The sequence below is a fragment of the Apiospora phragmitis genome (assembly GCF_038363925.1).
Source record: "Apiospora phragmitis strain CBS 135458 chromosome Unknown utg000010l:1.0-9815664.0:1.0-9183399.0, whole genome shotgun sequence".
Classification (NCBI taxonomy): Eukaryota; Fungi; Ascomycota; class Sordariomycetes; order Amphisphaeriales; family Apiosporaceae; genus Apiospora; species Apiospora phragmitis.
Genome location: NW_027117409.1, coordinates 5800250 through 5813637, shown reverse-complemented (window position 1 = coordinate 5813637; position 13388 = coordinate 5800250). Strand labels below are relative to the sequence as shown.

The window sequence follows — 13388 nt, the reverse complement described above, 5'->3', positions numbered from 1 at the left end:
CTGAACTCTTTCTGTTCCAGAGCCCGGTTGTTTGGAAAAGAAAATGCAGTGCTATTCTACCCGCTGTTCCGAGTTAGCAATCTGTCTTTCTCGCATGTATTCAGCATCAGTCAGCTTGATACCCTCTGTCCGTCACATCTCCTGCATTGCGGCACTTTTTCTATCACTGTCTGCGTTACGAAATATTCCTCTTTTTATGTTTTTTATTACTCTCGTTTCAGGACTCTTGGATGGAAAGGTTTTATGAAGAAGCACGGTTGCCCTTAGAGGCCATGCATTAGTATATGATAGGGGTTGTCGAGATCAAGTACAACCTGGATGGGTGCGAACAGGATCAAACACAGTTACTTGTTTGAGACTCTCTTTGGCGTTTATTCACTCGGGACGGGTATCTCACTTTTGCGGCCTCGATCTGTCGACTATCCTTATGATATTGGCAGGGCGGTCGAGTCCGTTGCTGCATTTGCCCAGGACTTGAACTGGAAAGGCGTAGGATCACATGTTGCTTTGCGCAGTTCTAGCTGCATGTTGTTTGGAGTACTTTGCGAGGACGTAGTCACCAGCGGCTACCGATACATGGGAGGGGTTTCGAGACTAAATCAGCTCTTCAAGCCACGCCTGTCGGACGAGGAATGGAGTATATTCATATCATATATTGAATGATGAGTGGCGCTCGCGATCCGCCTGTACGATCATACATGGACCTGCTCTTTCTCGAAGCTGCATTGCTGTTGACTGTACAAATAAAGGATCAGCCCGAATGTCGATCTCTTTACACAAGGGGTGCGGTTATGTCTGGTCAAGACCATAGAATAGGGGGTACATGGGCGAGACACCCCTATCCATGGAGATATACGACCGGCAATACACCTATTCTATATCATGACGCGTCTCTGCTTGTTATTGCCGTTTTCGTGCTGCTCTGTTCACCTTCCTCGGGGTACCCCTGGTCCGTCTCAGGCACCATCGCACGCCTTTGCATTTCAGTAGCGCAGTACTCATTGGGCTCGAGTTAAGAGCTATTAGATTCCAAATTTCCCCTTTCCTAAGTCCTCTGTAAGTGAAGTTCCGCATACACTATCCGTATCTTGTCGGGCAGGTGTCTGCAATCCACAACAAAGTCCGATATGTGTGTACTAGTCCGCCTCACCTGCGACCGCAAGCCTTGTTCGGTCCAACCCGGCCGTGCCCCGGTGGCTTTCGCCGGAAGATCCAGCATCGGGACCGCACGTAGCTGGTTAAGAAGCAGGTCGATAGGTTCATTGACCAAGTTACCCTGTCATCTCCCGCCTCGGCTTGTTGACAGTGGATCGTACCACGGCATACCGCACGGCGCAAGACCATAGTAACATCACTTATAAACTCCGACCCCCGACGGCCTCTACGGCTGCCCAAGGGTATGTGTATCTTTGCCTCCATTTCATAGTTTGGAGGACGGGCCCAACCTCAGGCCCGACGTTGAGTTAGACAACGCAGTACATGGGACCGCTATAGGAGACGCATTGAATCAATCGCGGCATCTTGCAGCATCACATTTCCAATCGACCGAGCCAAGCCGATAGAAACCATCTCGGGGCGTGCTACATGCCCATGCCAAGACGACTCAGTTGATAGCGTTGTGAAAACCAAGCCTGCTGGCTGTAACATCCAAAGCTGCACTGCAATAAATCGTTGAGACGGTACCCAGGCGATATCTAGGGCTAACAAAGACCTGGCAGATGGCCACGAAATGGATCAAAAGCATCTCTTCGATCATCCAGCTGCTTCGTTGCGGCAATGTTGTTCAACATGTTACCTTAGGTACTAAATGCGGAATCATAGTCCTGCATAGAGGCGTGGCCTAGACCGTTTCTACTTCAGGGTAACGGGCTTCTCTTGACACCGGAATGGTGGCTCGTTGGATAGAGGGAGTCGGGTAAGCAGACAATGCTTTGATTCGGTTGGATTCTAAGACATACACAGAACTGGAAAAGCGATGCCATGTCCGCAATCCTTGATCCTAAGTGTCCTTTTTCTTTTCTTCTTTGCTTTCGTTGCCATTGCCGCCAGCCTTGTCCAAATCAGGTGACCCGACTGCTGCAGTTGTCTCGAACTGGGCCAATAGTTCGTCAAGTTTGTTTTCTAGTTTCGTAAGGTTTGCCTCCATCGCGGCGGCTTGCTGCTCACCCCTGTGCCATTTGAAATTAGCCAGCTACCCCGAAAGTGGCATTTACTAGAATTGCATGACTACGAGGACATGGCGGTGTGCCAAATTCCGACAAGGGAATGGGGGAATCTAGAATGCCATCATGGCCCAGCGGCAACGCCACCTGCAGCGGTAGGCTGTCCGCACTTGCGGAGGGTTTGAACTTTCTTCTCGGGATCTATCCGACAAGACTGCAGAATCCCATCAAGCATTGGACGGCATTCCCCCCGAGTGAGACGAGTATTTCCCATCTAGACCATGGAGAAGAAGAAGCCCAGGAAAACATGCATCGCTAACCTAGCGATCTAGACCAGCCGGCACCCGGGAGAGTGGCACGAGTGGAGGACAGCAAAGCTGTGATGGTTCAAGCCAGCAGGCCACTTGGACTCTGGCTTCTGGGTACCTAAAAGTACACCACACCACACCACACCACAAGTAGGTATGGATTAGGTAGATTGCATGGATGCAGGAGACCGCATGGGTGTTTCGGAGACGCATTTCGCCAATGGTGTTTGTGCCATGGGAAAGTCGAAATTGAACAGGGCGAAAGAGGAAGGTTTCCCATGCGAAACTAGGGAGATAGAGGACGTACCTGGCGAGGTCTTTGAAGGCCTAGAACGGTCATGGGCCCGTGTCAGCCGCTCTCTGGTGAAAATGCGGGGATGTAGAGCGCGGAAGCATGCAGTTCACATCATTGTAGGTCTTCGTGTTTTGACGTTCCAGACTCCCTCACTCACCTGTGCCATTTCGGCCTGAGACGACGATTCCGCAATAGGCGCGGACCCGTCCGAAGGGCCGGCGTTTTTGTTGGTGTCTCGCTCTTGCGTTCCGGACATTGTGATCTTGGGAATGGGTACGGCAGGGAGGGCGAGAATTGAGGATAGGATCAGGTGTGCAAGTATGTCTTTTCTCTGATGGCGGTTTGCAAACTCGGTTGGCTGGATGAGTGCAAATGTCAACATGCGGTCCAACACGACTTCCTCTCGGGAGGAAACAGTGAAGCTTGACCAGGGCGGGTTGTGGAGGAGGTGTCGCTGGAACTTGGTGTCGTCGCTTCTTTCCAGTAACCAAACAACACACACCTTTGCCACGAGGCTAACAATCTCAGAAGATGCGTGGGCGTGGTCCAGCCTCTTCTTCGACCATTCCAGGGGGGGTGTAAGTACCGACTAGGTTAGTACCAGGCAGGTGAGCTTGTCTTGGTGCTGGCATGTACGTACAATTGATCTATGTATTGGCCTTGGAGAAGTGGCCCAGGCAGGTTCTAGGTCGGGTGAGGTGGGAGTTTCTGACTTTATCCCCGACGCCGGCGATAAGCTGGCACACGTGAGATAAGACTTGAAGTTCTTCTTCATCTTATCACTTGTCACATTTCATTACTACCACGCTACCAGCTACCTAACCTTTTACCGGATTTTCGATTGATTAGCAACGGTCCGTATTGTACGTGTACGGGCTGATCTCGGTAGGTTATGTATTGATGATCATGGAATGACTGAATGATATTCTACATATGTACATGTTAAGCATTAAACAAGGCAATGGGACGAGGTTCAACCCAGCAATCAAGCCAGTCACTAAGTACATATTCTTGCATGCACCTCCTCTTTTGGGTGCCAGTACTCCGTAGTATGTAGGCCGTTGCCTCATGCGATCCAAGTTTCTCTCGACAGTCAGTCGCTCATGTGTATTCTAGAATGATTCTTCCACCTTCTACATATACTGGCCCGCTGGCCGTGCCCTCCGACCTACAGCCTACTGCTGCCAGGATACGGTCCTTCTCGTGGTAATATATTAATCCAGCAAGGCATGACACCCCACAACACACGAGCGATAGCCGTCCGAAAGTGCGCGTCTCGCCTACTCCTCCATCCCATTACGGTGGCTTGACTCGGCCAGACCTTTTATCCACCTTGTTAGCCGACGTGGATTGAGTAGTTAATGAAGGCTCGGCGATGTTATGGCCAGGTAGCATGCACGAAGTCAGTCATTCAGCACCCAGTTGCCAGCAGCCAAATGCCAACATCAGTTGATACGGCTTCCTTCAAACAATGGGTCGCGCACGGTGCCCTCAGACTCAGGGGAACACGTGCTAGGTTTGTCAACAACACCGGACCGGACCACATGTGATCCAGGTCGCAGCTACATCGATCGAACTGATGACCGAGGAGAATTACCAGAGTTTGACAAGGTGTGCAGAAATACCCCTCGTCCAGGCAAGAGAGTTTTAACTCGAGCCGCATCCCGCAGTTGACGGGTTCGGTTTTGGCCTTTCCGTAAAAACGCTCCGTTCCTGGCGGCGGCCCTATCGCCTATCGGTACGGCACCTGTTGTATTTCCAATATTGTACGTGAGGTACCATGCTAGGTACGTGGGCGACTGTAGGATTATCAGGTTGCATGACACACAAGCTAGCCGGGCCAAAAGGGGACTTATTAGACCTGAAGGCGAAAGGGAGAAGTGTAGCCTTAGGTAGCATCTCGATGCATAAATTCGGAATCACGATGGCTCTCTATTTACGGGGTAAGGACCGTGGAGGGTGGTGTTCAAGTGTCGGACTTGGGTGTTGCAACTCTTTCTCCCTACCCGAGCAAGGCAGGGTGGAGATCAAAACGGTTTTGGGAAATACATATATAAGCACGAAAACCAGTGGCAGTATCGATCGCACATAGCAATAGTCGATCTGCTCCGACCTGCACACAGGGCCACCCACCTCCGGGCGAGCCAATAGGACTTCTCTATTTTCCCTCTCCAGGCCAATCAAGCACCGCCTTGAGTGCCTGATAGGCAGCCTGGCAGTCTGATCCAGGCAAATGGGAGAAAAGAAAGCACAGCAAACATAGCACCCGCGCAACCACACGGCGTCATGCCTCAAGGTTGAAAGTGCTTGGCGGCTGTCACCGAGCACGCTAGGACTGACCCGAGCTACCTCTCTAAACTAGCCGGTTGGCTGTGCGAGATGGCCGAGGCGAGACTCAAGCGCCATCTCGATGAACATACCGATTATATTACATGGCTGCTAGACAGACAGACAGAATATAAATTCGTGGATCAGCCTGGAGAGACGACGTGAATGATGAAGAAAAGGAGAAAAAGGCTGCACCTTTTTCCCAACCCAACACAAGTTTGTACAAGGTTCACTCGACGATCTCGATCCGCTACCACACCCAAGTCGTATGATCCGGCTCTTGGACAGAAAGGTTATTGGAAAATGCCTGTCTGCCGCGACTACTTGCGTACAATACCCATTGCCTCTCCCTCCCATTGCATCATACGGCCTGCCTCAACGTCGATGCGAAAGCAGAAATGAGATGCGAAAGACCGGATTGCAGTCCTGGGATTCCGGCAACCTGCGCGGCCTGGTGCCTGGGTCTCCAGGGCGCTACCGGTGCCCTGGACTGGTCCGACTGGATCCCCATCCAGAACCCCATCCACCGTAAAAAGGTGCACTAAGTACCCATTCTGGAGGACGGTAGGTAGTTGGATGTAGGAAGGCAATAATGCCAATTGGAATCAATCGATCGATATTGATATGTATATTGAGGCCAGACAGACCCAGGCCAGGTTCCTTTGTTTTATGCGAGCTGCATGCAGAAGGACAACACCCTAGCAGGTCTCACTCTATTGGTGGACCAGAAGTCCGGTCAACAAGCTCGAGCGCCGTCTCTGACCTCATAGGCTGGGGGATTGTACGGTATTCGACGCAAGGCTGCCGTTTCGGCTGTCGTCTTCCTGGCAGTCCCGTCAAGTCAACAATGAATGGCCGAGTAACGAAGCAGGGCCGCGGCTGCGCACCAGTTCCTCCACTGTTTCTCCCCCATTGAAGTACGTGTCTCTCCTGGATGAAACAGGGCGAGAGAACTTCCAAGTTTAGTCGTACGTAGTAGGTAGGGCCTCCCTCGGCAGGGCCTATTAACCTACCTACTCGTCCGTTGGGTTTTTGTTATCGCATCGAGGGCACCCGACGCTACCTACTGCCCACGAGAGAGGTACCTGCCGTTACGTACAATATGAAGAGCCATCCGTCCGTTAATGGGGCGTCTCCTTGGTCGCGCACGCACGCACTTGTATTTTATCACTAGCGTCGGCTGCAATTGAGCATCCATCCACTAGCAGACTGGCTTCTGCACTGGCATACCCAAGCACCCAGCACCCAAGCACCCAAGCACACCCAAGCCAGTCTGCTTAGTTCCTAGTTCTCTCCCCACCAAGTGGATAGGGCCATTAGCGTTACGGTTACTGTAGGTACTTTGCAGGCCGTCTCTTTTAGCCCTGCTTTTCAACCATGTACTGGCAAGTAGTCGCAGTCGCAGGCCTGCCTTGCCGTAATCTAGAAGTCGAATTCCGTTTGACCTGCTGTATTTCGATCCTCACCTGGTGTTCCCTCGCATCGAGATCTAAATTTTCTGTCGCAATCGCCATGACTTAATGTTGCTCAAGAACCAGCTCTGCATCCATGATGCCAATTCTTCAGATTGCCCTTAAACATTGCCATTGATCTCCCTCGGCCTGCTCACTTTCCCATTTCGTTTGCTTTATGCCACGTCCAGTCTGCCACCTCCCCATCCATCCTTCGACACGGACGACCAATCCCAACAGCTGTACCACCGAATACTCGAGGCGCCGCACCCGCCCAGGGCTCGATTCTCTTGCTCCGTCACCCACGCCGAGCCATCTGCTCCGGAACCACCTATTCCTTGGGACTGCCCACGCCACTGGACAATTTCGCAAACAACCCGAACAACGTACCGGCCTCTCGTTCTTGGCTCTTCGATTCCTGGTCTTTACGTCTCCGTGATAACGACTACGAACAACAGCCAACTGGTTATCAGACCTGTTGAGATAGAAGCGTTTAAGGATCGAGGAGGAAGAACCAGGTGAAGACAGCAAGCAAGAAAAGGATAGAAGAAAGAGCTGCTCTTGACTTAACAGGGGGGAATTTCCGAGCGCTGACAAACCTGTGAACCTATTCGGCAAAAACAGACCAGGGCTTACCGAGACGCGTCCGCAGACCATATCTTGGTCGAGGTTCATGGACCTTGGGGTTATCTCCCTCACATCTGGCCTACGTGGCTGAAACCGTCTACATGTATCAACTCGAGCAAATCTTTGGCGAGCTGGGTATCTCTCACTACCTCGAGACGTTTGTTGATCAGGGGTTCGACACTTGGGAGACCATCTTGGACATAACCGAATCGGATCTGTAAGTACTGTGTATTGGATCCTGGCTGGAGACCCAGGACTCATGGCTAACCGATACAAGGGATGCACTCGGTGTGAAGTTGGGTCATCGGAGGGTATGATACTGTCCACTCCCACCCGTATGGATATGTCATACTGACATTCCGAGAAGAAATTGCAGCGACGCATTGCCAATTACCGCGGGCAGCAAGTACCGGTCACAACGCTTGTATCCCCAACGCGCACCAGCATAGAAGATACGGCATCCAATAGTAACAAGCCAGCCCAGCCCGAGACAAAAGATGTCACGACCTCAACAAAACGCAAATACCGTCGGCACCCGAAGGTTCGTCACTAAACATGAGTTATACTACACGCCTGAGCACCGTGCTAATCTTGCGTTTAGGTTGATGAGCATGCTCCTGAGCGACCACCTTCCGCTTACGTCCTGTTCTCAAATAGTACGTCGTGTCGCCATAATATTGTGTAAACCAGATATGGTGTACTGGCGACAGTTGCTAACTCAGAATCTAGAAATGCGTGACGACTTGAAGGGCCAGAATCTCACGTTCACCGAGATTGCGAAGCTTGTTGGCGAAAATTGGCAAAATCTGGATCGAAATGAAAAGGAGCCGTACGAAACGCAAGCTCAAGAGGCGAAAGAGCGCTACAATCGAGAGATGGCCGAGTACAAGAAGACGCCTGAGTATAGGGCCTATTGTGATTACTTACAGGAATTTCGCAAGCGGCAGGCGGCTCATGGTGCGTCTTAAGTCATGGCGTCGCTGTTTATTACGCCACTGCTAACGCCTATCGTAGATAAAGACGCTTCGAAGAGGATTAAGACGGAAGCGGACAGTGGCTATCGTGGGAGTAGCGCCGGTATATCGATGGGATCCAACGGTATAACTGGTGGGAGCGGTACAGAGAGTCAGCCAGGGAGCGAGCCACCACCGTCACGCAAGCAGCGGATGAGCTCGATCGCATCTCAGTCTGAAGTCCGCATGTCTCCTATTTTAAACACGCATTCTCTTCAGCATTCGCCTGACCATCTATCACAATCACCTCTTGGTCTACCCGGCAGACGATGGGTCGGGCGGCGCCAGACCGCGTGGTATTTCGAGTCCCGGCGTGCGTGAGGTGCCTGCCAAGCAACCGCGCCGACAATCAACAATGCCGGAAAGCCAACAGATACCTGAAAACTCGCCAACATCGACGTTGCCACCCCTTTCGGCGGCGGTGGTGTCATCGTCTACCGCGCATTCTCCGGAATCAAACACACCCCTTTCCGTTCCGAGTCTTCCTCATTCCAATAGCTCTGGTGGCTCGACTTATTGGTCCCGGCCACCATCGTTGAGGAAGGATCAATCATCCTCGGGAAGCATATCGTCACTTGCCTCCTACTCGACACCTCGAACACCCAGTGAGGCATCTTTGCCTATTCATGCACTGCTGTCTTCCAAGCCTGAAATGCCCTCAAGCACGCAACTTCCGACCCCTCTTCCATACGAGACTTCGATACCTGCTAGGCCATCAGCGAGTATGCATCAACACCCAGGTCGCCCCCCTGGTCAGCAACTGCCACCACCACCACCACAGCATCATCAGCAATCGCAACCGCAACCGCAGCCGCAGCCGCAGCCGCAGCCGCAGCCACCCATGATGAGGCGGCCATATGCCAATAGCATGTCACCACATCAGGCTGAGCCACCAATGGCATCCTATCCCATTAGCCCACTCAACTACCTCCCTCCTATGATGACATCTCAGCCACCCCTAGTACTTCCCACGACTCAATCGGCTCCCGTGGCAACAAACCCCCCCGTTTCTGCCGAAGCTGGTCTTGATGGCATGAGTGCCTTGTTACGGGCTAGTGACATTGTGGGGCGAGGCAACTTATAACGACGTTCGATGATTTCTATCACGCCGTTTTCATCGCGGTGCTTTACAACGCAAGAATATGCCTGCTAGACGCTCTAGGGCCCAGGCTTCTATGCGCAAAAAACCGTTTGCTTTCTCCTATATAAGCCTGCAAATCTCGTATGCATTGGCTAGCGCTTCGCCGAGTGTTACAGAGTTTTTATCATTTTACTGTTTTAATACCCCTCGCGCCCTGCGAGCATGACAAACTATCAGATTTGTGCAGCAAATACAACCGTTAGTAGCAGCGTGGAATCGGAGTTCGGGGGGCGTATTATTATGTTTTGGGATATGGCTGGCGTTCTTCCGGTATCTCATTGGCGTGCCTCGTTGCGAACTAAAAATCACATACGGGGCCGTTGCCCGAGGCGTTTCCTTTTGCGGCGTTGCTCCTGAATTGAGCAGCTTGGTTGGCATCTTGGTCCTGGGAAAACGGGCTTCTCCTCTTCTCTACGCGTTTCGCATGACGACTTTATATAAGATCATGCCATGTTCGGTTGCAAAGGACGCACGTGGTTGATCTGGGTTTCTTATACGGGACGTCATTTCTCGGGAACGCCTACCATTTTGACGGCGAAGGGTTCATTGGTATCGGAGTTGGGATGGCGATATGGGGATTCTGCGAGCTGTTGGGTACACTAGCGGGAGTACGTGTGTATGTGTAAGTGTGTACATGTATGTAGAGCAGTGTCTGAAGCATTTGCTACCTTCTATACCGAGCTCCGTGAAAATAAAAGTACCCAAATAGTGAACCTCGTTGCGTCTCTTGGTTCGGTCTATGACAAATAACATCATGGCAACTAACTCCTGGAAACAAGCCAGGTATGCCAATATGACAACGATAAAGACATCTCACGATGAATTGCCATTCATTCAACGAGGCAGGAAATTACAAGATGTCGTCATTCGAGGGAGGTTGTATATCGCAGAACTCGTGAAGTCATAATCGACGACAGACCAGAATGAACCCCAGACTCCACGAGTACCCAAACAACCTCAAGAACCCAGAGGTGGTACTATCGCCACCCAGCAGGTGTATGTTTCCGTCGTTCAATCGTATGCACATCATCTCCCGATACAAGTTCCACCTATTTGGAATATACACAAAGTAGGTATAGTATAATCTTGAGGGACGATTAGGCCTCGCCAGCGATCTCAGCGTTAGGGTCTCTTCGAATATCCAACTCCATCAATTCGGGAGTATTCTCAATCATGAGGCCCTTCTCGTTGGCCAAGTGCAGCAGGCAGATGAAGCAGAAACTCGTGGAGATATCATCCATGACCGGTTTGGGGTAGACCGCCTGGAGATCGTTCATGACGCTAGTGAATTTCAACGTCGGCTCTGTTTTGGGCGCGCTTGCGCTTGCCTCATCCTCCGTCGGCGATGTCGATATCCGGGCGCTGTCCGGATCCTGGTGTCACTCGTGTCAGCTGATACTCTCGCTTTTTTCCACAAAGGGCCCCCGAGTCAGATGGGGGTGGAGAATCTTACCTCTAGTCCTTCAAGAAACATGCCCTTCCAGAGCTCCTCCTTGAGTCGCCGCACATCAACCTTCTTGGCAACTCTGGCATATTGTACATAGTCTGGCCGCAATCTGCGGGTCGACGTGACGAGTTGTGTCCCGAACCCGCCCATGGTCATACCGCCATCTAACATGGCGGTGAAACCTGCGTTCTCCGTCATAGGGGCTTCGGCACCGGGTGAGAAGTGGTCTCTCGCGTCCGCAAACTCGAGGTCATCATCATCATCGAGGAGACCGCCGCCGGGTAAGGGCATCTCATCGTCAAAGAAGTTTGCATCGTAATCTCCTTGCGGCAGGGCCGTCTCATCCCCTCCAGCAGTGGTCGGGAGCGGCTCCTTATTAGCCCAGAATGCCTCATCCATGTCACCCTCGGGCACATGATCTTGCTGGCAAGCGTTGCCAAACATTCCAATCTTGCTCCCGGAGTGGCGGTTACTCCTCATGCGTGCCTTTGGCTTCAGGAACAGGCTCAGTAGCTGCTTAGAGTTGAAATGTTTGTCGTCAGGAAGAAGATTCCGGGTCTTGGACTTCCAATCCTTCTTGGGCATGCATATGGCTGCGTTGGTAGTAGCTGCCGTATAGATCTGCTCCCCTAGTTTGGGATCAAGAGGCGAAGAGAAGTCGACCTCGAACGGCTCCTTTTCTTTGCGCTGGCGTGTGGAGGCTTCCGGCTTGCTGGCGTCCTTGATTTTTCGGATTCTCCAATGCTCGGGGCCCGCCCAGTTCTTCTGCAGAGCCTGGTCGAAATAGCTGAGGATATCCTCGTGTACTTTTTCGCTATTCTTGCTATGGTTCATGGAGATAACATAGTCGCCAATTTCATTGTCCATACCATCGACGCCGTCTCCGCCTTCCATACCGTCTTCAAGTGGAACGCTGTAGGGGCGCATTTGAGGCTCCAGGGCGGCTTCTCGAGCCCACGCTTCACCACCCTCGCCAAAGGCAACAGCGTCAAAGCCGCCCATAGCTGTCATATCGTCAAAGCCCATCGGATTGTCGTCATCGATGAACATGCCAGACTTGTTGGCGGCACCTCCTAGTTCTTCGTCATCATCGTTCTCCTGGTTTTTCCAGTCTTCGGCGGCACGCAAAAATGGGATGTCCAACGAGCCAGAAGGGTCGCCGAGATCGAAGTTTTTGAGTGACGGGCAGATATCTTGGCCATCCAGCATGCTTAGATCCGGAAGAATTTGGCACCCAGGGCGCCAATGTCGATTTCGACATCCTCCTCTTCTGGTTCAGGCTCGTGCTCGGTGAGGGTGGTCGGCTCGTTTCCCTCTTCCAGTTCCTCCTCTTCGGGCGTGACATCCTCTCTTCGTCGTGGCTTCAGGCCATTTTTGGATGCATCATTGGCATCATCACTACTGTCGAAAACAATTCGGCCCTGTCCATCAATCATCAGATGATCGAGCAGGAGACCCTTGGCACCCCCCTCGTCAAAGTCGGCCGAGGCCTTCTTGAAAAGAGGGTCCACCGAGAATTCGAGCTCAAACTTCTTCAGTTGCAACGAGGCAAAAGAGGGGGCGAGTGTGGCCTCGGAAGATCGTTGCTGGCGCCCGAGTCAGTGGTTGTCAAGAGAGCCATCACGGTAGTAGCGCTTACCCGTTTCTGTTTCTTCTTCTTGATAACATTGCCGTCTTCGTCCACCTCTTCCTCGCTTTCCTCGCCATCTCCTTCGTCTCTGTCTTTCTTCTTGTTGTTGCTGTCGGCAAGGCCGCTCAGTAATTTGCCAGTCTCCGTGGCGACGCTGTCGACTCTGCTGGTGTAAATCTTGACACATCCATCGAGGGTGCAACTGGCGCGCTGGAAGTTGACGCCGTCGCCCTCCTTCAGGAGCGACATGTCATGGAAGTAGTCAATGAGGGCGAAGTTCCAGGAATTAGTGGCGTTGATCTTGTTGTCGGTGGCCATTTTCATCCATTCCTCAAAGTTGGCCAGGATAGGGACGCGCTTCATGGGGGTGACACCGGTGCCGCCCACATAAAGGACCTCATCGTCTTCGACCTGGCCGCGCCGAGGCGTCCGGGGGGTCGGACGCCGGCGAGGCATTCTCCGAGTCCTCCAGTCTGCGACTTCCCTTGCGCGCCGGGGTCGACGCGGCGGCTTTGATTTCGTTGATTTGTTTCTCGTGGCGGGCTTGTCGCGAGTGCAGCCGACCTCTCTTCTCCTGCTTGTCGTCGTTCAGGGGGATCCTGAGGAGTGCGCGCGATGGTTATAAGCTTACTGCCGTGGCGCAGAGGGATTGCGCAGCGAAAGCGAGGGCGTGCATGCAGACTTACTTGATTCCAGACTTGATAGGGGATTGCTTGAAAGGCGATGCTTGCATGGAACCAGAGGCATTCCTACTACCAGCGTTTGCTCGTGGCACTTGAGCAACGCGAGGCATATTGACGATGCGTGAATTGCACTGCTCCCCGTGGGAAAAAAAAACTACTATTGCCAATAAAAAAAAATCAAAGCCAAATGATATGTATGTGTGCGGTGTGTGGGTGCGCGCGGGTGTGTGTGTGAAGCAGGAGCCCCGTCCGGCCGTTCCAAATGCAGCAGCAGTGTTGTTTGCAGTGCTTGTTGCTTCTGGC

At 52.3% G+C, this 13388-nt stretch overlaps 3 protein-coding genes across 3 annotated transcripts; 1 reads left to right on the top strand and 2 right to left on the bottom strand.

Moving 5' to 3' along the window:
* Window positions 1–1999: 1999 nt before the first annotated feature.
* Window positions 2000–3540, bottom strand: PG994_011520 (uncharacterized protein; the record flags this gene model as incomplete). The annotated part of the gene is made up of 4 exons (XM_066862929.1): window positions 2000–2168; window positions 2778–2797; window positions 2923–3354; window positions 3406–3540. 4 exons carry the CDS (start codon window positions 3538–3540, stop codon window positions 2000–2002), a joined length of 756 nt encoding a protein of 251 aa, XP_066712039.1.
* Window positions 3541–7272: 3732 nt separating this feature from the next.
* PG994_011519 (uncharacterized protein) lies at window positions 7273–9268 on the top strand (the record flags this gene model as incomplete). Its single annotated transcript, XM_066862928.1, has 7 exons — window positions 7273–7388; window positions 7449–7482; window positions 7536–7712; window positions 7773–7827; window positions 7901–8128; window positions 8186–8357; window positions 8404–9268. The coding sequence occupies 7 exons, from the start codon at window positions 7273–7275 to the stop codon at window positions 9266–9268; spliced, it is 1647 nt and encodes a 548-aa protein (XP_066712038.1).
* A 1154-nt stretch (window positions 9269–10422) lies between these two features.
* PG994_011518 (condensin complex subunit 2) lies at window positions 10423–13195 on the bottom strand (the record flags this gene model as incomplete). Its single annotated transcript, XM_066862927.1, has 5 exons — window positions 10423–10698; window positions 10779–11965; window positions 12007–12358; window positions 12412–12976; window positions 13089–13195. 5 exons carry the CDS (start codon window positions 13193–13195, stop codon window positions 10423–10425), a joined length of 2487 nt encoding a protein of 828 aa, XP_066712037.1.
* Window positions 13196–13388: the final 193 nt, after the last annotated feature.